The sequence below is a fragment of the Melospiza georgiana genome, chromosome 21 (genome assembly GCF_028018845.1).
Source record: "Melospiza georgiana isolate bMelGeo1 chromosome 21, bMelGeo1.pri, whole genome shotgun sequence".
Classification (NCBI taxonomy): domain Eukaryota; kingdom Metazoa; phylum Chordata; class Aves; order Passeriformes; family Passerellidae; genus Melospiza; species Melospiza georgiana.
The window spans coordinates 11,783,143-11,810,972 of record NC_080450.1 but is presented as its reverse complement, the minus strand read 5'-3'; the positions used below and the strand labels follow the sequence as shown (position 1 = coordinate 11,810,972).

The window sequence follows — 27,830 nt, the reverse complement described above, 5'->3', positions numbered from 1 at the left end:
ATGAGGCGCCGGGCAGAGCCGAGCCGAGCCGGGCGGGCTCCAGCCATGCATCCCGCTGCGCCCGCGGGCACATGGGGCAGCGCTTGAACCGCTGCCTCGATGCCCACGTCGCGTTGCCGCCGCTGAGGCGGAGGCTGCTGCTGCTCTTCATCATGCTCTTCCTCTGGCTCTACATGTTCTACTCGTGCGCCGGCTCCTGCGCCGGGCTGACGACCCGCGGGTCACCCGCGCCGCCCCGCGCCGCCCCGCCGCTGCCCCCGCTGCTGCCGGGAGAGCCGGGCGAGGAGAGCAGCCTGGAGGAGCAGCGGGCAGCGCCCGACGCCGGCAGCCCCATCTCCAGCTTCTTCAACGGCTCCGGTACCAAGCGGCTGCCGCAGGCCATCATCATCGGCGTGAAGAAGGGCGGGACGCGGGCGCTGCTGGAGTTCCTGCGGGTGCACCCCGACGTGCGCGCCGTCGGTGCCGAGCCGCACTTCTTCGACCGCAACTACGAGCGGGGACTCGCCTGGTACAGGTACGGGCCGGGCCGGGGCTGAGCAGGGTCCCCGCCGTCCTGCGCTCGCCGCCCCGGTGCGGGGATGCGGCCGCCCCGGGCTCCGGAGCAGGTTGGAGAGCGCCCGAGGCGAAGAGTAAATGCTCCGCCGAATGCTTTCCCCCGAAAATCAACCCCTACAAATATAATAAACCCAGAGCGCAACTTGCGGTCCCCGTTAGCCCGGGCGGCGGCGGAGCGTCTGCAGGTTTTCCGCGAGCCAAACCCTATTTAATTTTTTTATAAAGGTTACATATTAATTTAATATTTTTAAACACTCTTATTCCGCTGTACTACCCGGTCTTTTGCTGGAGCGTACTTTTCCTCCAGCTCAGGGTGTTGCTGAGGGATGACTGGTGTGTCTCCCGGGTCTGCGCGGGCTGGCGGGCGGTGCGCTCAGCCACCGCGTGTTTGCGGGGTTTCTGACCCTTTTGGGTTCGGGTTTTTTTTGTTTTTTGGGGTTTCTTTTTGTACCCATTGCGGTGGGGCTTGACCCATTTTCTCTTTTTCCATTTTTTGTGTCGGGGAGGCGAGGTGGGGAGGGTTTAGTCATTTGGGAATTTTTTTGCAGGTTTGGAGGGGGTTTGACCCGTTCCGGGAGCGCTGCCTGGGACTGGCAGGCGGCAGCTCCACGTTCCAGGTAAAGCTTCCTCACTCGCTGCCTGCATTCAGTCTCCGTTCACTTTCTCCTTCCCCGAAATCATCTGTGGAGCTGATAGATCGCCCGAGGTCGCGATCGCCAGCCCGGCGCTGCCCTGCGGGAGCGGCGTGGGGTGCAGCGGGTACCGGGCGCGTCGGGAACGGGATGAACCCTTTGCACTGGGAGAAAATTATAAATCTGTGGCTTGCAGCCTGTAAGGATGGATGTAATTGTAAGTGGTTTTGCGAGGAGCAGCCCGGGCCGGGGTGTCTGTGTGCGGGTGGGCTCGGCGGAGAAGCGCGGACACCGAACGAGGGGCGACCCCGTTTCGGTGCCTTTCTCACCCTTTTCCTACTGAAGTTTCTTTATCGGGGTGTTTTGAATACGTCTTTCTACTGAGTGTTTACAGGAATGCTAAAGAAGCCGAGATGGAAACTTTGAAGCTAAATGGGAGCTGTGAAGTTCCGAATTGTAACCTCTTTGTAGTCTTGAAACTCCCACCCGACAAGTCCGCTTACGTTTATGTCTCTTTTTTTTTAATGTTGCCGTCTCCCAGCAGTTAGTGAAATGAGTGAAGGATAAGATCTGATGAGGAGGAAGTATTTGAAAGCCGTTTCGTTTTAGGAAATTCTGTCATCTCGGTGGAGGCTGTAGCGTGTCGTCCCACAGGAGCCCAAATGAAACCTTTGTAAATTCAGCTGAGTTTAAAAATCTCCCATTTTGAAGGAGAACTTGCATATAACAGAGCAGAAAACCTGTCAGGATTTATCAGCAAAATGGTGTTGTATGTGTTGAACTCTGTTTTTAATTAGGCACCTAAATTAGACCATAAAATGGTTGATTAATCTTTTACAAGTAGGAGGTGGAAGGGGAGAAGGAGAGAATAATCTTTATGATTGAGTTCATCTGTTATCCCAGATGTAGTGGGTGAAAGCCAATATTTAAAGGACATACATTATTTTTAAATTTGGAGAACAGGTATTGTGTTTAAGTTCTTAAAGCTTCACCTTATCAGCTGCTGAATTTTAAGCAGCGTGGGCCCTATCCCTGCAAATATACTGTGGTTTTTCATTAGTATCTTTGCAAAAGGGCTGTTTTAGCTGAGATCTGACAAATGTTGAGGTCTGAATGGTGATGCTCTCAAGCAGCAAGAGATGCTGGAAGTCTTGAAATCAGTTGTGTGTGATTTACCCCGAAGATGGGAGTGTGTCTGGCTGTCTGTGGTACTGGGGCCTGGGTCAACTGGGGGGGAGCTAATTAATGCAAAATACTTGGGAGAGGATGAAAACCAGCAGACAAGTTGTTTTATATTGTGCATTATTTCTAACTTAATTAGAATTAGATACAGAAGTTTGTTCCTATAAATTTAGTCATTAGAAGTCAGATCCTATAGAGTAGTAACTCCAAGCTCTTGCTGACTTCAGTGAATCTTGGCTTCCCAGCCCTCCTCAAGAACACGTTTATTTCTCCCAGACCTAATGAGGCTTTTATTTATTATCTTAGTATCAATAAGGAGATGTGCTTGTATCTTCTTGTTAGTGTTTCAATACAGTTGGATTAAAGATGCTGTAGAAGGTGTGTGGTGTCAGCATGGTGCAGTGAGCTGGGCAAGCCTTGTCTTTATTTTTCAGATGCTTTTGCTCAAATCTACTCAACTTTGGAACTGGGGGAATTACTGTGTCCTCAGCACTCAGAGTGTAGTGCAAATCCAATTGCCTGACTTTGAAAAGATTAAGATAGAATTTTGACCCATGTCTCATTTGAAGTGTATTTTAGCTAATTGACTAAATCTGTTTATGTTTGTTAGGAGTTTTTGTTTGTTTAAGTTGTTCCTGCCATCCAAAATATTTTTCAGATTTTCAAGACGGAGGGGCATGAGATTTACTTGTTTGGCTTGATGAATTCTTATTTTTGGAGGTGATTGTGATTAATCCTGTTTAACTACTTGTTTCTGCCTGAAGTTTTCATCTATTGAAAATAACTTTAGAAAGAGAAAACACAAACTTGTTCCTTGCTCCATTTTCTGTCAAGTGAAATGGTGAAATGAAATCCGTTGGTTTGTTTCCATAGTCTGGAATGCAGAACACCATCAAGTGGTGCTGAGTATCGTTCCTGAAAAGCAGGGGGGAAACAGGACAAATTAAATGTTTTTTTTCAATAGTGAGATAACTAAAAATTGGTGGAAATAACTTCTGTATGCACATTGCAAGGTTTCCTCCCCCCCCCCATAATAAATAACAGCGTGTTAACTGCTTCTAGTGAAAATATGTATTGTGACAGGGGAGAAATGGGATCCAGCCACTATTTCAAACTAATTTTATGAAGTGCCTTGAATTTTTGGATAGTAGAGAAGTTCCCTCTTTGTGGCAGTAGGGAGTTCAGCTCCACAGCCTGCGTGCATGTGTCTGGCTGAGCAGCCTCAGGGATGTCGTTGCTTTCTTTGGGATTTACAGTAGAGCTTGGTGGAAGTGTTTTTTCCAACCCTAGAAAATCAGTTGTTGAATTTCTTTTATGATTTTCTTCATTTGATTCAACAATGATGCATTTTGAAGTGTTCTATGGACTTGAAAGCCTGTTGTCCTCTAATTATTGTAAGAAAAAATGATTGTCATTAGTGTTACATGTTTTGGTTTTTTTCTTTTTTTGTTATTATTTTCAGCCCCGTGGGCTGTAATGCCCAGTCCCTCCTGCCTTGGGCTGGGTGTTGTCAGCCCTACTCAGCATCACTGATTTATATTTCAAGTCGGTAGCTCTCTGCTAGGAACCTCTGCCGCGGCTGTGCCGGCTAACTGCGATAGCAGGACGAGGCTGCGCTCCTCTGCTTCTAGCGGGGCACCAGGGACACCTCTTGTCCTTTTTTCTTCTTTTCTGTTATGGAAAATTCTTAAAATGCTGGTGCTTTCTCTTCCCACTACTCCTAGGTTGCCTTAATTCATTGTCCTAGCTGCTACTGGGCGATTTGGATCAGCAGGATCAGGCCCTGTGGTCTTGTGGTGTGTGATAAACTGTTTCAAATATGCATTTCTTAGACTCTGAAATTGTTTGGACTTTAGGGTGCAAGGTGCTGCTTGAAAGCAATTCCTGAATTGTGAGAAACTTCCTTATTTATATTTTTTCCCATGAGCCTGCTTTTATTTTTCCCCCAAGGAATGTGTGGGGGTACAAGCTGGTGCTTGCAATTGGCCAGGCTGTGAGCAAAGAATAAGGTTAAAAGTTTGGGGTGAAAGCCCTGATGAACCAAATCTTGAGCAAGGCAGGATTTTGCCCCTGTATTTGGTCATGGTCTATAATCTCTGCTTTAATGAAGGTTTAATACCTGCTGCTTAATTGCCTTCCCAGTGATGCATGGACCCAGCAGCACAGACAGAACCGTGGTTGGTTTCCACTGAGTGTCACACGGTTTATTGGCCCCAGGAAGTTTGGGAACAGTCCTGATAGTCCCACCTGGGCTTTGGGTGCAAATGACTGCATCTGAGCAAAGACTGGTTCCTCCACTGCATTCCTGTGAGTTGTGCTGGGTCAGAACAAGCATCTCCTAAAGGACAGTTGTGTTCTCTGGGAAGGTTTTGCCAAACAATTTTGGTATTGAGATTTCATTTTCTTGATGTGAAAAAAAAATTAAAACTCAACTATTTACCTTGCATTGTGTTGTGCTTAAGCAAGCAGGGACTTTTAGTGGCCCCTCCGAATGTGCATGGAGTTCAGTGCCCCCTTGGCCACTGCAGCGGCTCCCCACGATGTGTCCTGAGCTGCCGCATAACACTGGGAAGAAAATGGCCCCCAAAAGAAGGGCTGGACTGCTATAGTCAGTCAGCAAGGCCCTTGTGTTTGCATGGGATCATTCCTTTAGATCTGAGGAGGGTTGAGTTGTTCAAACAGATGGCAAAGATTATTCGTGTTGCTGGGGTTTCAGTGCACTGCTCTGTTTCAAGCATGTTGCCCGATATGACGCACGTGACAAGTTCTTCCCAGCACGACGCTGGGGGGATGACATTGTCTGTTGTGATCGGGTTTCATGGCCTCACCTGTTGAGCTGCTGAACTTTTCAAAGTTGACCAAGCATTGGGGGTGACGGATGCGGATGGTGGATCTGCCTGGCTAATCGTGTTAGCGCAGGACCCGTGGCCTGCCGGGAGCATTGTGCTCCTTGGCATGAAAATGATGGGAATGAAAACCCACGGGCTCAGCTCAGAGTTTGGGATTTATTACTTTTTTCTTTTCAACTGGGCCATGGCAGGTGTCTGTAACACACCCCGAGCGTTGGATAGCTCAAGGCACTTCCAGGCAAGTCTTTGGTTTTAAAAGCATCCAGCAAGGCCTGCATGCAGCGGCTATAGAAACTCTACCCGAACTACTGTTCTTTGGAGCCGGATTTCCAATCTGCTAATGATAAGAACGTTTTGAATTCAGGCCTCTCTTGCTGCTGCTCTGTTCACTTGAGCTTGGGTTAGGGGCTATTTAATTAGGAAGAAGTTTAATTTAGTGACTATTCAGCACAGGATTCACGTCTCCTGGTGGTGTGGCCATGGGTGACCGATGGGTTCAGGTGATAATGAATGGGCCAGGGCCATGTGGGATGGGTAACATATGGGTTCAAAGAACAACAAATAGTGGGGCATGTTGTCTCAGTGGTGTAATTAGTGGGTCAAGGGCTATCAGCTACTACCTGTTGTCACCATGTGGTGCATGAGGACAGGCTGGAGAGGCTTCTTCCTTGGTTTGTGGGAAATGACTAAGTGCTGTGCTGGGTCCTGACTTGCTGCTGATGACTGTACTGGGGCTTGCCCTAACCATTGCAATTCCAGGTCTTTCAGCAGCTTGCTGTATGCTTAATTAGCTTTCCAGAAATACCATGTACTTTTTAAAGGTACTCAGCCCAGCAGCAGCCAGAAGGCAATGGACGCAATGGACCTTATCTTAGATTTCTTAATGGAAACAAGGGGTCCTGTGACAAAACATATTGATTATCAGCAGGCTCAGAGGAAAGGAGGGGTGAATTCAGGACAGGCATTTGTGGTGGTGTAACTTTGCCTTCAAGGAGTTGCTCCCAGTCTGAAGGTGGTGAGAAGGAGTGCAGAGACAAGTGGGAAAGGGCATCACATTGTGCCATGGGTCAGATGAGGGGAAGAAATGGAAGAGCACAGTCCCTCTGTCTCCACCTAGGGAGAGCAGGGTCTGCTTGGCTGGGATGTGCGGGGTACCTGAGTCCATTCATAACAGTGATCCAGTGGGGACAATCTCTCCTGGTGCCATGCTGGCTTTGAGTATCCCCTGTGGTGGTTTTGCTCCTAGGAATAGCCATGAAGGAGGAGAAAATTAACTCAGTGATGATGATTTAGCATGTGGTGCCCCTGTACTGGGAAGGTCCAGAGATGAGGAGGGGCTTTTGGGAGCTGGCTTGCTTGGCTGCCTAACCTTTCTTCCTGGCCCTGTGGCCTCAGGAATAATTTGGACAAGACCAGAAACTTTGGTGTTTGGGACTTTAGGTGATATTGGTGGGAATGTTAGAGAAAAATAGGTAGGCAGGTGCTGCTGGCAGATCTCACACTGATTTCTGGTAAATGAATAATTCCATTTTTAAAATCTTTCTGTCAAGATATGTGAGCATGGCAGTGTCCTGCCACGTGGTGGCTAGAGAAACTTTATTTAGAGAAAAATAATTCCAGGTTCTGCTCAATGCTTTACATCTGCGTTAACCTCCTTGGAAACGCCCTGGAACCAGCCTGCTTCTGCAGCAGTTTTGTTTTCTTCTCTCCATACAGAAAAGGGAGGGAGGGAGGAAGAACATCTCTCTAGAGGGATGGTGTGACCTAGCCCTGGCACCAAGGGAGTCATGGCTCTGTTTGGCAGCAGGTCTGACCCAGAGTTTAATTTGCAGCCTGTCTGGGATGCAGAGCAGCTGGCTCTGCCCTGCCCTCGATGTGGCTTGTAAGGTGTCACACAGGCAGCCTGTCTTTGCTATCCCTATGCTGGTGGGTGTCATCCTCCCTTGTCCTGGTCTTATTGTGAGTGTTGTGCTGATAAAATTCCATAGGTCAGAGCTGTAATTTGGCCAGTCTTCTCTGCTGGTACAAGGGATTTCTACGAATACACCAAAGTGGCTGGTTTGCAATAAAAGTGAGCAGTTGTAACCTTTCCCTGGAACTGACACAGACTTTGCATTCCTGTCAATGCAGCAGGCAGCTCTTCCACAAGAGAGGGAGAATTATTGTGCACACACTTTCATTTTATATGCCAATGTACAATATTATGGATGTGTGCATTTGACAGATTTTTCCTAAAAGTGAACACAAGGCCAAATCCTGCATTGCCACAAATATGGTCCAACAGTACTATGACTGTATTCTGCTACACTAATTCCCTGTAAAAATACACTTTTTCACGTGGGAAGTTGACTCTGATGAGGAGACGAGTCTTCAGCAGCATGTGGTGACAGAGACTGAACCACGTTCCCAAACATGACTCTGTCCAATGCAGTCCAGAACTCTGCCTAGGGATGGGCTCCAAGACCAAACCCTTCGGGTGTATCCATGTCTCTGTGCAGAAAATGACCCCACAGAAACCAAAATCTGTTACAATTGTGAACCTCAATAAAGCATCTTGACAAGCTTTATATTAAAGCCCCAAGGTTTCAGCCTCTTTTGATTATCAAATGCAAACTTGCGTTAAAGCTTGAAAGTCTTGAAACTTGAAAACTTAAACTTCAAGTGTGGGTGAATGGCACAGGGAGGTGTAGGAAATCCTTGGAAAAGTGCTCATTTAGTGAAAGGACAATTGTGCTGGGGTTATGCTCCAGTAGTATTTTTGATTTGGAATGGGGTCCAGAGGCTGAGCAGGCTCAGAGCATGGATCCTCCTGTCACTAGGGGGAGGATGAAACCCCAGCGTCTTCCTAATAAAGTGCTTTGCTTCTTCACTGAGCTATGAAATATTTAAAAAAAAAAAAAAAAACTGGCAAGGCCTGCAGCTTTGGCATGCCTTCCATTTGTTTTTCTGAAGATGTATTAGGCTTGGAAGGAAATCAGGAGGTGTTGGAGTAAACAGGAGGTGTGTCCCAGCCCTTCGGTCCCGGAGTGGCTGTGCACGGTCCTCAGCTGTTTGTACACAGGGCCATGAATGCAGTTGCTAAACATGAATTGCAGAGGGACCCCGTGACTGTGCTGTGCCCCGTGTCTCTGTGTGTGGGAACAAAGGTGCTGCCTGCCACTGAGGTGCTGTGCCTCTGCTCTGAACCCCTGCACACACCTCTGGTGCCACGTTCAGTGAATTGTGCTGGATCAGAGCCAGTGTCCCAAGTGCTAGGGGGTTCCATCTTCCACAAGTGGGTTGGAATGGAGAAAGCTCATGAAGGTCTCACCTGTGACCAGTAGGGCAGTGGTAGATGTCTGGGTGACTCTGAGCATCCCTGGGCTCCTGCTCTGACTTTATTATGGCTGGACCAACCAAAGTGAGCTACATAAAGCCAGGCAGCCTGGGCATTGCCCCTTGTTGAGGGCATGCTTAGCAAAGCCCATTTTCCCTTTCCCTGCAGTGCACTGACTTGCTGCAACTTAACACAAAGCTTGTAACACCTTTTTTTCCTCCCCTTTTAATTTTCCTCTTGAGCTGGTCTGGTAACTAATGAGCCTTGGGCTGTCTGCATGGCATTTGGAAAAGCAGAGGGAATAGCTAATACAGGGTGTTGAGCAGGGAAGGAACCCTTGAGAGGAGATATCAGCCTTGCCAAAGCAGAAGTGGAATAGCTGGTTAGGGTTTCAGCCTGGGTTTGCTGCAAGCCCAGAGGGGCCGGGAGCTGCTGTGTGCCCCGGTAATTGCAGAGGAGCCACCAGCACAGCCCGGAGCCTTGGCCAGCTGCCCCGGCTGCACTGCCCCTGCTGCCTCCCCCTGGAGACGATTCCAAGGTCAAACTGCTCAATGCAGTGTAATAATTAATTGGGCTATATATAAACAGAAAGCTCATGTGGTCCTAAAGTAGCTTAAGGGCCCGTGGGTTTCCTCTTCTCCGCCTTCCTCCCCACAGTCTTCCTCTCGCGGGGCTCCTCTGCGGGTGAGCCCTGCAGTTGTCGCAGGCTCGGCTGTTCCAGCAGCGCTCACCAGTTGGGTTAAGCAGCTGCACAGCTGGGTCAGAGCCCAGAAATGGGGGCAGAGCAATGCCTGCTCTGCCCCACCCAGCTCCCCCATCAAGCCCACTGCTGGTGCCGGGGGACAGGGCACACGCCAATCTCTGCCTTCCCAGAGTGAATCCCTTCACTCAGTGGCAGTGCCTGATGGGGAAGAGCCCCGAGCTGGGAATAGCTGCTGGCATTTGCCTTCAGTAACAGGCGTTCCAAAGCTCCTCTTGCTTTGGGACTCAGTATAGAAAGAGCTAAGCTCGACAGCTTGTTCCCAACATGGGGAACATGGGGAAGCTACAGTGTGGGGTTCAAAACCTCCCCGAAGGCATATTTGTGTGGCATTTGCAGAATGGAGGGGAAGAATAAGAGGGGCTAGGTTTCCTGGAAGAGCTATGAAAACTTAAGTTTGTAATGAGGCTTGAAGCTAAACCCAAACAATTGCTTGTCTTGTGACTCCTGGGGAGCTGAGGCTTGTATGGTATCAAAATTGGTAATGCTCTTTTATTAATTTTCTCACATATTGATATAAAACTGGTTGAAGCTCTCTCCAAACTCCAAATGTAAAAATTTAGGGATAACATTTGTTTAAGCTCTTTGTTATTTTCAATGTATCTGCAGAAACATCTTAGTGAAAATTAAAAATCAGACTTCTTAATCAAACATTAGTGATTATGTGCTGTTAAGGTAGTTGGAGAAGGGCAGAGCAGCTTCCAGCTCTTCCAGACCAGCCCAGGTTTTACAGCAGGGGCATGTACATGCCCTGAACCCATCAGCAAAGTCTGGCCCTTGGTTTTGCACAGGGAAATCCTTGAACACCAATGAGACGCCACGTCTGGCTCCAGGAGTGGGGCAATGAGCATTGTCGCTGCCCATGTTTGCTCTGGACCCTCTTCTGCTGCTTCCTAGGACATTTCCTGATGCACATCTAGGTGACTGAGGGCCACCACCAGGGTGAGGACTGGTGGAGGAGATGCTCGGGGTGGTGGGCTCCACGTGAGAGGCTGTGTTTTGGTAGTATAGTTCATCTCCAGCTCCCCGGCTCTCCAAGGCAGAGCTCACTCCTCTCACTTTTCAAGCACCAGGCTGCATCTACATCCTGGAGATGGAGGCAGAGAGAAAGGACTTTGTGAGGCTCACAATGGAATCCCAGAGCAGTTCAGCCGGGTCAGAGGGGGTTGTGCTGTCTCTTTAAGAACCTAAGGGTGTAGAGATCAAAGGTGTGGGTGAGTCAATTACAATTCACATTTGCTTCATCCATATGTTTGGGTATTTGAAAAGCTTCAATAGTCACCCATTTTATATCTCTTATGCCCATTGATTTGTTAATCTGACACTTGGTTTCATCTGAATAATAATAGCTGTCATTCAGAGTCCTCAGTGTTCAGGGAAAAGTCATTTCACTTGGGTTGTGCTCTAAGGCCTTGGCAGACTGGTCCACGGTGCTCTTTATGTACAAGGGCTTGAAGGACCTGTGGATAATTCAGCCCCATGGCTGGCTCTGGAAGGAAATTGGCTCTGAATGAAAGCAGAGTGGGATGCTGGAGGTTGCTTGAGGGCTTTGGCACGTGTAGTTTTACTCGTGAAGTCCTTCCTGGTTGTCACCATAGCCATGGACCTGCCATGGCAGTGCATGAGGTGTGAGGAGATGGCAGGGTTACACACAAGGACAACCCAAGCCATCAGAAATGGCAAGCAGGCCCTCTTGAATAGTGCCCGAGTGCTCTGGACTAGACCAAATCATTGGTATGGCCATGTGAAGTCTCTAATTATGTGAATACCTTTTTAATGAGAAGCAGTGCTTTGCATCTGTTGTACTTGCAGCAGAGCATCTCCACCAGCTGAGCCTGCTCTTTAAAGAGCTCTTGGCTGGGTGTCATTGACTGTTTATGACCACGCCAAGATCCCAGGTAATGACTGGGCAGAAAGGCAGTCTGCAGACAGACCTGCTCCTTCATGTTCCCTAATTGGCACCTGTCTCCCTCCTTCACTGGGAATTTCTCTCCTTCCCAAGGCTGGTTTGGTTCCTTCTGTTTTACCCTGAGTCTTGCAGTGTCATTGGGGACGCAGGGATCTGGTGGCACCACAAACCTGCAGCCTGATTGCCTCAATGGGCATGCTGGATTTTAGTCCTGGAAATTAATTGTATTTTCTCTCTTGGATTCTTGATGTAAGATGTCAAAGGGAGGGGAGAGTCAGGAGGTTCATCCTGGCCTGACTAGAGATGTTGGTGGAATAAATCTTATTTTGGACAGATGTCTCACTGCCCTGGTCTGTTTGCCACAGAGAGATCCTTGATTTTCAGCACTACTCCTTTATGAGAGCGAATCACAAATCCATTAACAAATGAGTTGAGGTGACAATCCCATTTGTGCTAAAATGCATTTAGGGATCAGTACTGAGAGGATCACCGGTGTATTAATTTGCCAGGCCTTTTGTTCCAGTGGGTGGCAAACTTAGCTCATCCCAATGAGGGTCACACTGACCTGGCCAGTGCCCAGATTAGTGATGGTTGGGGTTGGTGCCACCCCTCCCTTCTGAGAAGGAAGCATGAGACTTCCAGAAGTTAATTAGGTGTTTCAGCTGAGAATAAAGTCTAAACCAATTTTAAATTCTTGACCCACTCAATGAGATGCTAAGGGTAGTGAGCAGCTGGTGAGTACAGGACGTGCTTGGTTGGTTGAGCACCCTCCTGGTTTTCCTCTGATGGATTTGTTCTTCCCTGCTGTTACTGGCCATGGGAAAGGTGCTCTGATGGTCAGAGGGGCACCCCCTTCCCTGTCCCACAGCTGAGGAGAAGCCTCAGTGCTGCACAGTTCCAAGGCTGGTTTGGGTGTTGCTGAAGAGGCAGGTGGAGTCGTGCAGCTGAGGGTTGACAGAACCTCGTTGGCATTACTTGGCCTGTGAACATATGTAGATGATCAGAAAGGGCAGGAAAAACCATAACTTTCTTTCTTCATAATGAAAATGAAAAGCTGACTGTTTTCTGTGCTGTTGTTTTGAAGGTCTTTGCTATTCAGGTGGTGCTGGATGCCTGTTGGATCCCTTTTGGTGCAGAAAGTGAATTCCTGGAGATTTTGCATGGCTTTTTCATAAAACTGTAGATGTAAATGTGTCTCAAGATTTGTTTCAAGCCTGGTCTGGCCCTGGCCACCCTGTGAGATCCCTTCCTACATGCTGTGGAAGGGCTAGTGGTCTCTGGTTCAGATGTGATATGGAAGTTGTTCCAGAGCATGTCAGTGCACAGAGAAGAGTGCTGCTGGGTGAACAAAGTGTCCCTGCTCCCCCTCCCTGCTTTGTTATGTCCATGGTGAGGAAGAGGAGCAGGAGCAGAGCTGCCCCCAGTCCCTTTTTGGGATTCTAACTCAGCACAGTGTTTCAAGCCTGACTTTGGCTTGTCTTACTGCAAGGTTAGACAAATCACGGGGGATACTTCCCCAGCATGAGTTATGATCCCAAGGGTGAGAGCTGGGGTATCACTCAGGTCTCCAGAGTCTATCAGGAGGCTTTTTTCTCTAATCATGTCTGTAAAGACCCAGAGCAGGAAGGCTGGGCTTAATTAGGAGAGATGTGTGTCAAGGTGGCAAACAAAGTCCTCCCTGTGCAAATTCTGGGCCACTCGTGCAGGTGTTTTACAAAAGGCAACATTATCAGTGTAACTCATTACCTGCCCGTGCAGGCACACAGATTAAGGCATTTGTTTCTGTGTTGGGGAAAATACAAAAGACCTCTCAGCAGGGCTGTGATTTATGAACATTGCATTAGGGGAACATGGTCTTACCTGTATCTTGCTGGAGTGGCTGTTGACTTGTATTTCCTTTTGGAGTTGGCTCTTTGCTGTGTGGGTTGAGGTTTTTTTCCCTCTTTCTAGCAGAGTTGGAGCAGGTGAAATGTGGTGGCTTGGCAGTGCCCCAGAGGAGAGGCAAAGCCTGGGAAGTTCATCTCCTTGTAGTGCTCTCCTGGGTAGAAATTTGTTAGGTGTTTCTCAGTGTCAGCAGGGGTGGACCAGGGTTGGCCACTCACATTCAGTTGCCTTTTGGTGGCTGGAGAGAGGCTGCTGCCATGGTCACTACAGGGTTACTTAACCAGAAAGTTGATTTATGAGTGTGTGCCACACAAATCTATATCCATGTAACTGACATGGACCTGCACCCTAGAATGGCCCAAACCAGAAGCTGTTTCTGTTGAGCCAGCTCCTTTTCTGGGAAACTGGGTAAGTTCCCTATTGCAGCACGGCTACAGAAGTAGTGTGGTGTGTTGCTGCTGTACAGATGACTGGGGGGTAGGAGGTGTGACCATCTCCCCTGCACCAGATGTGCTCTCTGGGTCCACATCCAGGTGTACCCTGCTCGCTGGGCTCCCCACCTCCAGCATGCAGCAAAAGGAGTCCCTGGAACAGGGCCTGGAACAGGAGGTGCTGCAGGGATGAGGCTGGTGGGATAACCTCCTGGGGGCCGCCTGGATTGGGAATACCTGCACGTGTCCTAGCCAGGGGCAGGAGCCTCAGGGTGCTCTGGTGTCACAGGTGGAATGAGCCAGGAGGATGTTCTGGTCCATGTGCAGCGGTTGGTGGTTCGACCCTTGTATGAGTTCTGGCGCCACTTGGTTTGGGCATCTAATTCCTGAAACACCTGGTGCTCCTGGGATAGCAGCAGAATGCCAATAGGCTGTACTCTTTCTGCAGTGCCAGCTCTGTGTGTCTCAGTAGCCACTTCTGCCTCCCCCAAATCCCAGATCCTCACATCTCTGGGGCTTAACCTGATTATATTGCTCCCTTAAAGAAATTATTTTCCCAAGACCTAGGAGAATATCTTGAAGACCTGTAAGGAGCAGTGCTCCGAGTGGTTTAAGTCTTTGAGAGGATTAGTGCTGTTGCTACAATTAAGAGAGCAAATTGGTGGGTGTGGGAGCTGTTTGGGGCTGTGGACTCGATGGTTGAATGTTCCACCAGTACTGGCTGGTGCTCCTGCCGCACCGGAGATTTATGCCTGAGCCTTGGTGGCAGGGAAGGGGTGAGAGGGAAGAAGCTGTGGTGTGAGCAGTGGGCATTGGTGCCTCTTGTACATGTCTGAGTGGCTGCTGTGGGGCAAGAAAGCTGGCAGCGAGGTGTAGGCTTTGGCTGGGACTTGTGGGGACAGCCCAGTTACTCTCCTGATGGAGTTGAAGCCAAACCCCGGAGATCAGAGTCTCTGTGTTCATGTGGACTGTCTTAGTCCCACATCCTCTGCTGCAGGAGACCTTCCTGTCACCTGGGTGCCATGGATGTGTTTTGGATATCCCACCCTTATGATTTCTTCATCTGCTTTTAAGCCTCTTCCAAGACAGGCTTCCTTTGCTTCCTTTGCACAGGCCTACTCTGAGCGAGCAAACGCCTTGCAAGATCTGTGGGGTTTTTGTCTTTTTTGTCTCCACAATTAAGCCAATAACTCCAGACCCTGACTCTCTTACTTTGCTGGCTTTTCTCTGGACAAGGACATTCTGTGCTTGCAGGTGCTTACCCAGTCCAGACGCTGGTTTCAGCTTCTCATGAGGGCAGGATTGGTGCTACTAAAGTAAAGCTGAGTTCAAGAATTCATGTCTCTGGTGCAAGGATGTGTTTGACTAGCACTCTTCAAGAGCAGAACTTTGTCTTGCAATGAGTCTGTAAGTGGATCTATCAAATCTTTACATAGTAGGAGGTTAGTACACATTATGTTAACTCTAGGCTATAAATTCTGGAGGGAGGAGAAGTTGCTGGTCTTTCTGGTTGCAAAAGAGTAAGAGGAAGAGGCAGTCCAGAGAATTTATTTTTTACCAAGAATGAGTTGTAAGCACTGAAATCTCTCTGGATGCCTAAAATTCTTCCTCTTTCCTCCCTTTCAGGCTGTTGTCTGTTTAATTTATTGAGAAAAATGTTTCTACAGCTTTGCAACAAACTCTCGCACACTGTGACAGTGATCTTGGCTCGTTTCAAGCCTGCAAGTGGTGCAGCTCTGGAGCAGTTTCTGATTTCCCAGAGTGAGCAGAGCTGAGCTGCTGCTCCTGGGGCAGGGCTGGGGACTCACACTGGGGCCCTCCAGGTGCCTGAAGAGAGGGAAGAGGATTACACCGGCGCAACTGAGGCACTCCTGCAGGGAAACATTCCAGTTAAACACTCCAACGGGGTGTATGAAGAGCTGACATGGAGCAGCAATAAAGCACACCGTTTGGTGTAGGCAGTTGGTGCTGAGATCTGCTGATAAAGGGGCTTTAGTCCCAGTTTGTCAGTTAGCTCAGTCATATTTCCTGCTGAGTTCAGGGGATTTTTCCCCCTTAAATCATGGGTTTCACAGAACTTCCCTCTCCCTGCTCTGCTTTTAAACAAAACCAGTCTTTTTGTCCTTTTTTGAGGGAAATGGAGACAGATTAGAGTTATCTCACATGGCTTGACCGGTGGCAGCACAGCCCGGTGATGCCGGGCAATATTCTAAGGAACTCACCCATGAACAGCAATTAGCTTTTAATGGTGGCACTGCCGCCTGCCCGGGGCTGCCGGAACAGCACCGGGAGCTCTTTGTGGCCTGGAGCGGCACCAGGGGGACCCTCGGCCATGAAAGGGGAGCGGCGGTGACCCCAAGGGATAAGATGCTCATTTCAGCCCCACCCCCTTACCGCGCTCAAAAGCTCTTATTTTCAGAGCAAAGCACTATTGAAGCATCGGGACAATGGAGCCCAAATCCTGCTGGGGGGAGGGAGATGCTGGCAATTGCGTCTTTTGTTGCTTTTCCTTCTTTATTTGCCTATGGCCTCCCCCATCCCACCCCTCCAAGAAATCCACATAGATGCTCGCTAGATGATAATGAAATCACTTTCTTGGGACCTTGCTAATAGGATTATAATTATTACTGGAGATGGACTGGAGTGAATAGAATATTTACCATTTCATCTTAAATTATTGTAAATCCCTCCAAAGCAGCCCTTTGATATGTAAAGTGCTGCTCCTCTCCCCCCGGTGAAGATAATTATTTAGTGGAAGTTCAGAGCTTTTAAGTATGGTGGGGAGTAGAAAGAGGCTTCCGTGTTTACATAAAGAGAAGAGGAGGGCCTGTGTAATGAACTGGGGACATTGATGAATATCTTGTCTGGCTCCAGCAAAGGAGGAGGGAAAGTTCTTGCTTAGCAGTTGTAACATCTCACGCTGTTATTTGGGCAAGAGTAAAAAAAAATAATTGGAAATTTAGCTCTTCCTAATCCACATCCCTGCAGCCTGTGTTCAGTTGGTGCATGACCTACCCAGTGGCAGTGGCAACATTCTGAGTTTGTTCTGCAGAGCTGGAGGAGTTTCTATTGGAGGAATGACCAGGTAGCCTGGGCATCCTCAGCCTGGCAGAGAGATTCCTTGGGGAAGGTATGGTGCTTGCCACACGTGCAGCTAGGCTGGAGATGGAGGGAGGGGTGGACTGGTGAGATGGTGCAAGGACTGGGGCTATGGTGTGAGGGCAGGGCCTGGTGAAAATGGGCAAAGCAAGGAGCTTTGCCTTGGACAGGCTGTGCATGCAGAGGTTCAGGAGAAATCATAGAATGTCCTGGGTTGGAAGGGACCTTGAATATCCCCTCATGTCATTCCCCTGGAGGGATACTACCCACTAGACCAGATTTCTCAGGGCCCCATCCAACGTGGCCTTGAACACTTACAGGAATGAGGCAACCACCTAGACAAGGGGTTGGAAGAGAGATCAGCTGAGGATTGTTAGGTGGACGAAGTGCATCAAGCAAAAGAAAGCCTCTGGAGCTGAATTTGGATGGAGGCTGAGAAAACAGTAGGGGACAGCATGCTGCTTGCCCCATTCCTGCTCTGCCCTTTCCCTCCTCTGGCTAGGGCTGGAGATCCCCAGGCCACAGGAGAGAGGGCCACAAGGAGAGGACTGCACCCTGTGGGCACGTTCATGTTAGTGTCTGCAAGGAGGGTGCCCTGTGGGCACGTTCATGTTAGTGTCTGCAAGGAGGGTGCCCTTCTCTCCGCTTTCCAGGGTGGTCTCGGCTCCTTGAACCCTCCCTCCCAGAGGCTGCCCTGCCTGGAGCCTGAGCTCAGGTAGGAAGGGAGATTGCTCCAATCAGCCACCTCCAAGGCCACCTTCGTGCCCTTGCAGCCTTTGCCAAGGAGCAGGCATGTCCCAGGAGCCATGGTGACATCACCCATCAATGGCCCAGGAGTCCTGGTGCAACCTGGGCTTCTCTGTTGTGCTTCCAGGTGAAAGCACAAGCCTGCTCCATGCAGACAAGACTCCCAGCAGGTGTTTCTGCTGATCTAAGTTATTCCTGCTCTGTAGGTTGCAGCTATATGGTACACCATATGTGGCACTTTGATATAGAAGACAGCAGTCCTGCAAGGGATGGCATGTCATATCTTGGTTGTGAGACTGCTCCTAATTAACCCATTTCATCTCATGCAGTAGGGGAGGCATGTGGGTGAGAGCTGCGTTTTGTCTGGCACAGGGTGGGAGGCTGCCTTTGCAGCAGAGGCTGGTGGAGCTTGTTGTACCCATCACTGTTCCCAGAGGCACAAACCCTCCATGGATCAGGCCCTGCTTTGTCCAGGTTGGTGCTCAGATGCTGCTGCAAACTGTCTGTTCAGCTCTGCGGCTGGGTTAGCTCCTCATGTCCCAGCATAGAGAGGGTCAAGCCTCTGTGGTGGCTCCTAGGTCTGATTGGAGGCAGTGACTTTTGAAGAGGTGAATAAAGTCTTTTATTTAGGAAAAAAACCCAAACAAACCTAAACCCCAAAAATATCCTAAGCCATGATATTTGCTGTGGTGTGTTGCCCCCACCTTGGGACACTTCTTGCTTTGATTTGCCAGGGCCCTTTGGTGTGTCCTGGCTGTGCCACGTGCAGTGGGGACGAGAGGACCATCTGCCACTGCCCTGCACCTCCCCACTCCCCAGACCTCTGATGGAGCTTTTCATCAGCATCAAAGAAGCTTAGATCAGGCTCCTCAGCCACACCAGAGCCTGTTGCTGTGGGGCACATAGTGATGCCACCCATGGCCACCAGCTATTTAGTCCCATTGAAGTCCCAGAGCACCTTCATCATGGGTGCTCTTCACACACAGTTACTGTCCTCTCCCTTCTTTAATCCCCAAAATTCCCCAAAAAGTGAAGGGTACCTAGCAGATCTGGGGACAGGGAGCAAGGAGAGTGAGAAAAACATTAATTTCAGGCCAACGTATTTTTTCCTCCTTTCCCTCCTTCTTCACCTACTCCTTCCTCACCCCCAAAGTTCATTAATTCCCATCATCTGGTTTGTGTAATCATCGTGGTGAGTGTTCGACGGAGCTGGATAGGGTTACATCCATTTCAAAAAGGCCGAGGCTGGTTCCCAGCCGTTCCCTTTTATTGTTGTATAATTTGCCAACTCAAACAACAGACTCCTGCTTGAGACAAAGGCACACATGTTGCTCTTACCACTGGTCATAAAAAAGGGAGAGACTGCCTGCTACTGTACAGGTCTGTGGTGCAACAGCAGCTGAAGCCAGGGAAAATTTTTTGTAAGATGATGTATCAAATAATAAAGCAGCAAGCCCTCACACCCCCAAAGAGGAATTTGCTACTGCTTCTCTCTCTACTTCTTCCTCTTCCTCCATCTCCCTCATTGCCCTTTCCCATTGCTGTCACCAGAAAGCAGAGTCAAAGCCAAGCAGGTAATTTTGAAGCCAGTTGACCAGTGTGCTGGTGGCAGGGTTTGTGATGCAATTAAAGCTATTTTATTTTTTATTTTTTATTTTTTTAAATTTTATTTTATTATTTGTTTTCTTTATCTTACTTTAACATTCTTTCCCAGAGCTGGTTAGGTCCTTGCTTTTAAGGAGCATTGCTGGCATCCAACAGTTTTGTGATCAGCCATGGAGGCAAAGGGGCCTGACAGGGTCGGGAGGGGACCAGTGTGGTGGCCTCAGGAGCTGAGCTGGTGATGCTTTGGGGTTTTGATTGATGAGCATCTGAGCTCTTGCTCGTGGTCAGGTGCCAGTATGTGCTACAGCTGTGTGGTTTTGATCCAGCCCCTGGCTGCTCTTGCCAGCACTGTACATTTTTCCTGCTTTCTGACAGCAACATGCTGCCTTGCAAGCTGGGAGCTACTGGGTATCACCTTGGCAGAGGGGATGAGCTGTAAGGCAAAGCTACCACCAATGGAGGTACCGCCCCATCCTTCCCTGAGTGTCTACAGGTCTTTTCCAAGATATTAGAATTAACTCGCTCTGCCTAAATTTTTTTATTGATATGGGGAGGAGAGAAAAGGCAGAGAAGCAGCAGGAACTAGAGTGAGAATTGGCTGTTGCAGTAAAGCCCTCCTTAAAAATGTTTCGCTTAAGATGACAGATGGACAGATAGACTGCAGTGTGAAATGAGCCCTTTGGCTTTGGTGGGATCCTGACCCGAGCAAAGCTGAACAGGCCCATGCTGAGATGGGAACAGGGTACCGAACTGCCCCTGGGGTGGGGATAAGGCAGAGGGAGATGCAGCATGCTGGAAAGAATCAGCTTCTGAGGGGATGCAGCTTTAATCTCCCTCATCTTCTGCACTTGGTTCCTCAGAGATGTTCCAAGACTGAACAGACCACTGCTGGGCCTGTTTGCTTTTGAACCTGTAAATTAAAAATGCAGAAAAAATCTTAAATTCATCATGTGCGTTAAGTTGTCCCATGTTCTGGGTTGTTCTGTTACTGGCTGTACTTTAGCTTGGTGTCATCTTGGATTTTCAAACCCTCTGTCATTACTCTGCAGGCTAAAAAAATCTGTTTTCCCCTAGGATGGGAGAAGAACTTTGTTGTTTACCTTTTGTATTTCTATTCACCTTCTCACCATAACTTTTCAATCTAATTTATGCAGTTTCTTGGGAGGGTTTGGGGGGCACTTTCCCATGAAAAAAATCAGATTGTCAAAATTGGGTTTTCTGAAAAGGAATCACTTTTTGCCTTCTTGAAACATCAGTGAGGAATGGGGCAGAAACTGGTCAGAGACAGGTCAGATGCTCTGTGTGTGCAGTGTTGGGCTGCAAAGCAAAGTTTGTGGGTTACAGACATGAATTTGGCATAAATGTGGCTGATGTCCTGAATAATTGGACTTGCTTTTCCTGAGGTTTCCCAGTTTTCCTTGCTTCTAGGGAACAGCTGTGGGGGGAAAGTCTAGAAATTCTGTGCTAAAGTGGTTCTTGCTGTATTTGCTGGCAGAGCTGCTGTGGGGACTGCTTGTGAGTGCACTCCATCTCCCCCAGGAGAGTTTTATCCCCTTTGCCGAGGGAAACTGAGGAAGCACAGAGCATTGAGGAAGTGTGGTGGTGTGGAGCAGAGAGGCTGGAGACTGGAAGTGCCATTGCTGCAGCTGCATCACAGGACAACCCGGTTTTAAGACTTACCTGTGGGACTCATTACTTGAATTTGTTGGAGCAGGGGGAGCATCTCCCAGAGTGGTGCTGGGTGGCTCCAGGGGCTGGATAGGAATCTACCCAGCATGAAACCTTCCTCAGAAAGGCAAGCCCGTGGCTCAGCTCTGGAGCTCCTGCTGGGCAGCAGCACACCTGAGTGAGCTGGGCCTTGGCTGGGCAGCCTGGGTTGGGCCTAGGGCAGGCGGTGCTGGGTCAGCCCGGGTTGGGCCTGCCCTGGGCTCCGCCACAGCAGAGGATTTATCCCAGCAGGGGCTGGCCGTGGCAGGAGGTGCACGGGGGGCCAGCAGACATCCCCAGGGATAAAACCAGACACCACAGCTGTGCTCTGCCCTGCACTGGTCTGTCCTACCTGTGGCAAATAAGGCAGCAACAGGTTGTGGGGGTCCTCTCAACCCCTGGCATGTTCCTCCTTGAGAAGCAGCAGCAGATTAGCCTGGAGCCCCTCTGTGCGGACAAAAGCTGCCACAAAGGGCATTAGGCTTCAGGATTGGATTACCATGTGGCCACCTGTCATCCCCACTTTGTAAATTTATCTCACTCTGGGTCTGATTTTCACATTGGAAAAGTTTGCGCCTAAACCCCCCCCCCCCACAAAATGCCCTGCTCAGTGCCTTTCCAAGCAACAGCCTGGCTGAGTTCATCTTAGTATCCCTTCTTATTCCAGGCTTCAGAGCTGCGTGGGGCTGGGGATTAGGGCTGTTTGAATGAAGAGAGCCTTTATTACATTAGTTTAAGTGGTTAATAGGTAAAGTAGGCCAATCCATCTTTAGACTAAGCCTATCACTTCGCCTACGAAGGGTGCAGGCTTCACCGAGGAAATGTTCATTAAAGGAAAAGCTTTTCCTCTGTCCCTCTTGACATGTTAATAGCTCAGGGTTAGAGGCTTGCTCTTTGCCTGTGCAAAATTCATAGCTGTGCTCACGCAGCAGCTTCCTCCCCTTGCTGGGACCCAGCTGTGGCGGCTCTGCCCCAGTCAGCAGTGCTTTCTGGCTGGGCTGGGTGGGGAATCAAGGATGCTGGGAGTCTGCTGGTGCTCTTCATCCTCGTTTCCTTCTTCCATGCTCAATAAGCAGGTGCCTCGTCCCTTCCCAAGCAGGGAAGTGGGGATGGAGTTCAAATGACAGGTAGAGGCAGTGATTTGGTGCTGGGACTATCTGCTGTGGGATATTCTCAAGGCCAGAAGTATTTGTGGGTTTGAAAGGATTAGACAGTTCATAGTCACTATGAAATAGGATGATTTGGATGCAGATGCTGTCTCCAGAGGTCTTTGAACTCCAGGTTGCCAGAAGGCAGGAGGATAACAAGACAGGAGGGATGGCTTGCCAAGGTTTTCATGCTGTATTTTCTACTACAGTTTCCACTATGGCCCTCAGTGGTGTCTCTATCCAGCCCTGGGGCTCAGCTGAGCTCTCTGTTTCCCACAGCCTGGTTCCCTCTCTCATCTCCCTTTGCTCTCCTGTATGGACAGCAGTGGTAGCTGCACCTCTGCCTTTCTCACCTTGTGTCAGGCAGTGCTGGCAGGAGCTGCCCATGTCTCCATGGTGCCTGAGAATCCTCCATGGAAACAGAAACTCCACAGTGGTCACAAGCTGCCTGGGGTGATCTGGGTCCACCTGAGCTGAAAGCAGGTTTCTGCTGGACCCCACTCCTTTCTCCCAAGGGGCTGCATCCCACCAGGCCATCGTGGCTCCTCACCATCACAGCTCCTCTTTCCCCTCCCAAAGCAGCAGCTGTAGTTTAGCATGGCCCTTGCTGTCTTGGAGCCCCAGGAGCAGATATGCTCAGCTCTGGATCTGGTCCTCCTCCCAGCAAAGTGTATGTCCAGTGTGTTGTGTTGGAGCTGCAGTGCTCTGCTGGGCCAAGTTGCCCTTCTCCAGCTGTGGCTTGAATGGGAATAAATTATTCTTCTTCTTTCCACCACTATGAGTTCAGACCAGCCAACATACCAGTTCCTTCTGTCCCTGAGGCTCTGCTGTCTCTGGCTGCCAGGATGATGGATGGTGCCTCTGTGGGAGATTATGGAAACCATGGGAAAGCTCCCACAACTGACATGCCCATGCAGTAAAACTTTGCTTTCCTGGATGTGATGTTGTCAGAGGTTCAAACGACCTCTATGGGCCACAATATTTGGCTTCTCTTGCAGCTGTCTTTCTTTCATGCAGCCACTTTATAAACAAAGCAGAGTCTGAGACAATCTTGAGGGTCTCAGTTTCGGACTGTGCCTGGCACCCATGTGGTACAATGAAGGGAGAGCAGGGGCCCAAGGGCTGTTTCTGGTGGATCCAGGCCTTGTACGTGGGATGAAGGTTTTGCTTCTACCTCTGCTCACCTCAGCCCGTGTTGGCCAACCTGAGGGCAGTAGGTGTGTCAATGTGCCTTGTTCTGCTTTGCTTGCTGTGATGGGTCACCAGCAAAATGTTCTTAAATTGCCAGGAATTTAAGTCCTCTCCAAAAATAACAATCTGGGAGGTTTAGGCTTGTCCAGAACTGAATACTTTCAGCCACAAGTGCAGTGTGGGCCCAGGGGATGAACTGCTCTGCAAAGGGCTGATGCCAGGCCAATGGATGCCTCTTAGGTAAAGAGTAACTCCCTGCTTTCTTCCACTTATGGTGAGCTCCTCTGTATTTGCTGAAATGCTAATTAAGAACCTGTGTTTCCCAACTGAATCAACTGACTTGGCACTCCATCCCCAGCAATTTCCTCCTGTTTCACAGCCCTGCCCAATGCCTTTCTTGTGCAAGGAGGGGAAAAATAAACCTTGCATCATTCCCATGAGACTGATAAATACTGGCTGTAGTAGTCCTGGAGGAGAAATCAGTCCCAAAATGCAGGGCCCCATACAACCAGCAATCCAATGAACCTGACCTAAAGCTGAAGGGCCTCAGTGGAACATGGGCGACCTGAGAATGTTTTGGGAATCTTTCTCCTCTCTAGGCAGGTCCCAGGCCATTAAGGACTTCATGGGTGGAAAACAACCTCTTAAATCAAGCTGAAAAGCAGTTGGTGGCCAGTGCAGGATGTAGAACTTGGGTTTAATGTGGCCGTAAAAGGGGACACCACTTAATGAGCAAATGTTGAAATCTACCTCAGCCCACGACAAATTTAAGAGTTGCTCTGAGTGTTATTGACTGGCCCTATTCTGTGACAGCATTATGGGGTTGCAGAGTTGGCCAGAAAGGCGAAGGATTAGTCAGAGTTTTATTCTGGTTGCTGGTTTTGGCACACATACTAGCTCCTGCCTTCCAGAAGCTCTCACATCCTAGGTATCTGGTAGACCAGCATGATTTTTATCTGCATGTGAAACTCCACTTGTGTGGACTTGAAATCCCAGCCTTCAGGGTTGCCACCACCTCTGGCCATGACTGGAGGTTCAACAAGCTGATATCCCCTTCCTCCACTGTCCACCTCGTCTATTGCCACTCCTACCTGAGTGCCATGCAGGTCTGGCACAGGGATTGTCTCCCACATTGGCGCTGTGGAGAAGGGGCTTTATGGGCAGCCTGTGGGCACAGCTCACAGGGAGGATGGGGGCACAGCCCCTGGGTGCCCCTTGCCAGTAAACACATTGCACAAAGCATTGCCAGAGGCTGGTGAAGTAAAATACCAGGTACAGTGTGAGCTCACCAATGGTTGCATAAACAGCTACTGACCAAATTTCATAGACATGGGATGATTTTGGATGCAAACAGACCTCTCATTCCTGGATCCCCTGTTATTTGCCCTCAGAACAGACTGGTCAGCTTTCTTCCCTTGCGTTCTTAATAAGGGCAACCATTGGCTTTAGCACAAATTATCAGTGGCTGTTTTAATTGCAAGAGCCCTGGTGATCTTTGCTGTGGAAGCATGAAAGCAGTCAGGGAGGAGATGGCTGTGGGAGCAGCCTCTGTGTGGTGTCCTATGGCTGAGGGAAGCACAGCTTCAGGCTTGTAGATCACATGCTGGCTGCTTATTTCTCTGTGCTGGGTGGATGCTTTGAAAACTTAATGAAGTTTTATAACTTTAATTTTGTACTTGACTCCCCTTTTGCCTTTTCTTTTCAACTGTCTCTCAATTGAGAGCAAATGAGTCCATTAGGGCTATAAAGGGAAAGAACTGGCAAATGGTCTAAAATATTTTAGCTTGCCTAGTGAATAATAGGAAAAAATTACTCTTCCTTCTTCATGCCACTTCCATCAATTCTGCAAGCTCCCTACTCTTTCCCCATGTGGTTAATTAGGAATAGTCAGGGAATAAGGTGGAATTGCTGGAAGCTTTAAGTTTTAAAAGTCCTTTGTGGAGGTATGTCCTGCCCATGTGCTGAGGTGGTGTTCTCCACAGCTGTACCCCATATCCTGACCTGCTGTAGCCCCTGGGGCAGTGCTGGGGTGGGGCTGTCCTCATTGTCTCTTGGACTGGGATGTGCTGAAGATGCCACAGGCAGCTCTTGATGCCCTTTCTTGCTCATGTGAGGAAACAAGTGATAGGGAATAGTAAAGCAGGGGGAGAAACTGGATAAAAGAGGACACCTGTGAGTGAAGTCCTGCTGATGGCAAGCCAGAGAAAAATTGCACACTCTTGCCTGAATTGGGAAAAGTTTTGCATTTGGAATGCTGAGGAAAAATTAGTTGAACATACTCTAGTGATCTCCTGCTATTCTGCTGTACCATCCTCTCATTCCCACGGGGAAATGAGCTCTGGATTGGGGCTGAGGTCTCAGTGGTGTAGTCATGAGCCAAAACAGCCGCCTCAGGTGCAGCTCAGGACCCATCCTGACCAGTCTAGAGCTGGTGTGGTACATTCAGCCATGGTCCAAGCACAGAATGTAGTTCAGCTAATCCACTCATGAATAACTGGGGGATTACTCAACTGGATTTCTAATACAGTGGCCTTTAATAATAATCCTTCCTTAATCCCTAAATCAATGGGAAATGGATTTGTCTGTCTGATCCAAATGGCCTGTGAAGGCATTCTAGGGAGAAGAATTCTTGTGTATCTATGTGTGAACATACCTGTAAATGCATATGGATATTTTTGTTCCTCTTCCTTGCCCTTCTGACCCACATCTGTGTGTTTTGCTGGCAGGGAGCTGATGCCCAGGACACTGGAGGGGCAGATCACCATGGAGAAGACCCCCAGCTACTTTGTGACCAAGGAGGCGCCAGCCCGCATCTCCTCCATGAGCAAGGGCACCAAGCTGATCGTGGTGGTGCGCGACCCCGTCACCAGAGCCATCTCGGACTATACCCAGACCCTCTCCAAGAAGCCTGACATCCCCACCTTTGAGAGCCTGACCTTCAAAAACAGGACTACAGGCCTCATAGACACCTCGTGGAGCGCCATCCAGATCGGCATCTACGCCAAGCACCTGGAGAACTGGCTGCTGCACTTCCCCATCGGGCAGATCCTCTTTGTCAGCGGGGAGAGGCTCATCAGGGACCCCGCGGGGGAGCTGGGCAGGGTCCAGGACTTTCTGGGCCTCAAGAGGATCATCACGGACAAACACTTCTACTTCAACAAAACCAAGGGCTTCCCGTGCCTGAAGAAGGCGGAGGGCAGCAGCAAACCCCACTGCCTGGGCAAGACCAAGGGCAGGACCCACCCTGACATTGACCAGGAGGTGGTGCAGAGGCTGAGGGACTTCTACAGGCCCTTCAACATGAAGTTCTACCAGATGACAGGGCAGGACTTCGGCTGGGACTGAGCCTGGCATGGGAAAGTCCCCTGTTATTACTTGCCCAGCAGGGTTTGCTTATATAAAGAGATATATATGTATGTAAAATGTACAGAAATCTATTTTATAATAATTTATTTTTAATTCCTAAGCAATTAATTCACTAAGCTGCCTAACCGCACTGGCTAGAACGGTAGCCTGTAACCTGTTTAACATTCCACGGTGTTTAATTCTAATGTCTCTCCTTTCCTTGGTTTTTTGCCCTTCTTCTTTCTCTTTGGTTTGGTTTGTAACAGACAGTGCTTCCACTTTTCCTAAACAAAATTTGTATTTAAAAATCAAAAGGAGGGAGGGAGGGAAAGCACAAGTTTATTTTTGTTACGGGTATCTGGCCTTTATAAATGGTTGCTTTCCCTATTCCAGTGTCCCAGTCTCTGCTCTGCTGTTGTGCTCCCTCATCCCACATTTTTCTGGCTAGTTCCATGGCCCAGGGGGTGTTTCTCTGGGGTGGGTGGGAGGAAGGCTGGGCATCCCTGCACCCCACATACCTCTGCTGAGCCGCAGCATGTTTTCCCAGTGGCTGTAAGCCTGGGAACCCCAAGCCAAGGGCTCCTGCTCAGGATTGCCAGGAGGGCAATATGCTCTTTTTCCAGCAGACAAGCTGCAGAGCTGATTGCATAGGCAAAGCTTTCAGTACAGTTTTCCTTCCTGCTTTTTGTCCAGGAGGTTCTTTCCCATAGTCCCTCTATGCATTTAAAATCTTTACTGCAGGACAAATGCAAAATGCTGTGTCTGTGTGTGACATGTTTGGTGCTGGTCAGAGCGACTTGCAGAAAGTGTTGCTCCAGGGACACCCATGCACACCAGGCACTGCTGGGAGATGGCAGTGCCTGCAGCACATGGAGCACCCTCCACCACCAAAGACACCAGCAGAACCACTGGGAAAACCTCAGGTGCCTGCCTGGCATCATGCCCAGCATGGAGCATGTCCCAGGACATGGCACAGGCGCTGTTCCTCCAGCCCCACGGCTGCCACAGCACGTCCCAGTACGTGAGACTGGGGAGCATCGCCCTTAGCCCTCTTAATTCCATCTTAATTCTATCTGTGGTCTCTCCCAAGGGAGAAGCGCTGCTTTACCAACAAGGGTGAATCTGTAGGAAGGCAGGGGGGAATCTGGGCACGCTGGGGTTGGGGTACTCCTGGCAGTCCCTGAGTGCCCTGGCTGAGTAGCCAGGCAGGACAGGAGGCTGCAAACATGCAACCATTAACCTGAATGAAATCCTTCTCGGATATAAGCACTTGCTGTGGGACTCCAGGACAGGTTAGGTGTGTCCTAAGAGAGCTCTACCAGTGTTCTGTGAGCCCAGAAGGTCCTGATAAGCACTGTGTGTGTCCAATGCCTTATCACTGCTGTCAGAGGGTCTGCCAGCTTGACTGCAACACTTCCAGGGCAAGGTGGCAGCAGAAGTGATCTTCTCTCTGCATGTTTAACAGAAAGA

At 49.3% G+C, this 27,830-nt stretch overlaps 1 protein-coding gene across 1 annotated transcript; it reads left to right on the top strand.

Moving 5' to 3' along the window:
- Positions 1–71: 71 nt before the first annotated feature.
- On the top strand, positions 72–26,395 carry LOC131092300 (heparan sulfate glucosamine 3-O-sulfotransferase 3B1-like). The gene is made up of 2 exons (XM_058038949.1): positions 72–514; positions 25,742–26,395. Exons 1-2 carry the CDS (start codon positions 72–74, stop codon positions 26,358–26,360), a joined length of 1,062 nt encoding a protein of 353 aa, XP_057894932.1. The 3' UTR covers positions 26,361–26,395.
- Positions 26,396–27,830: the final 1,435 nt, after the last annotated feature.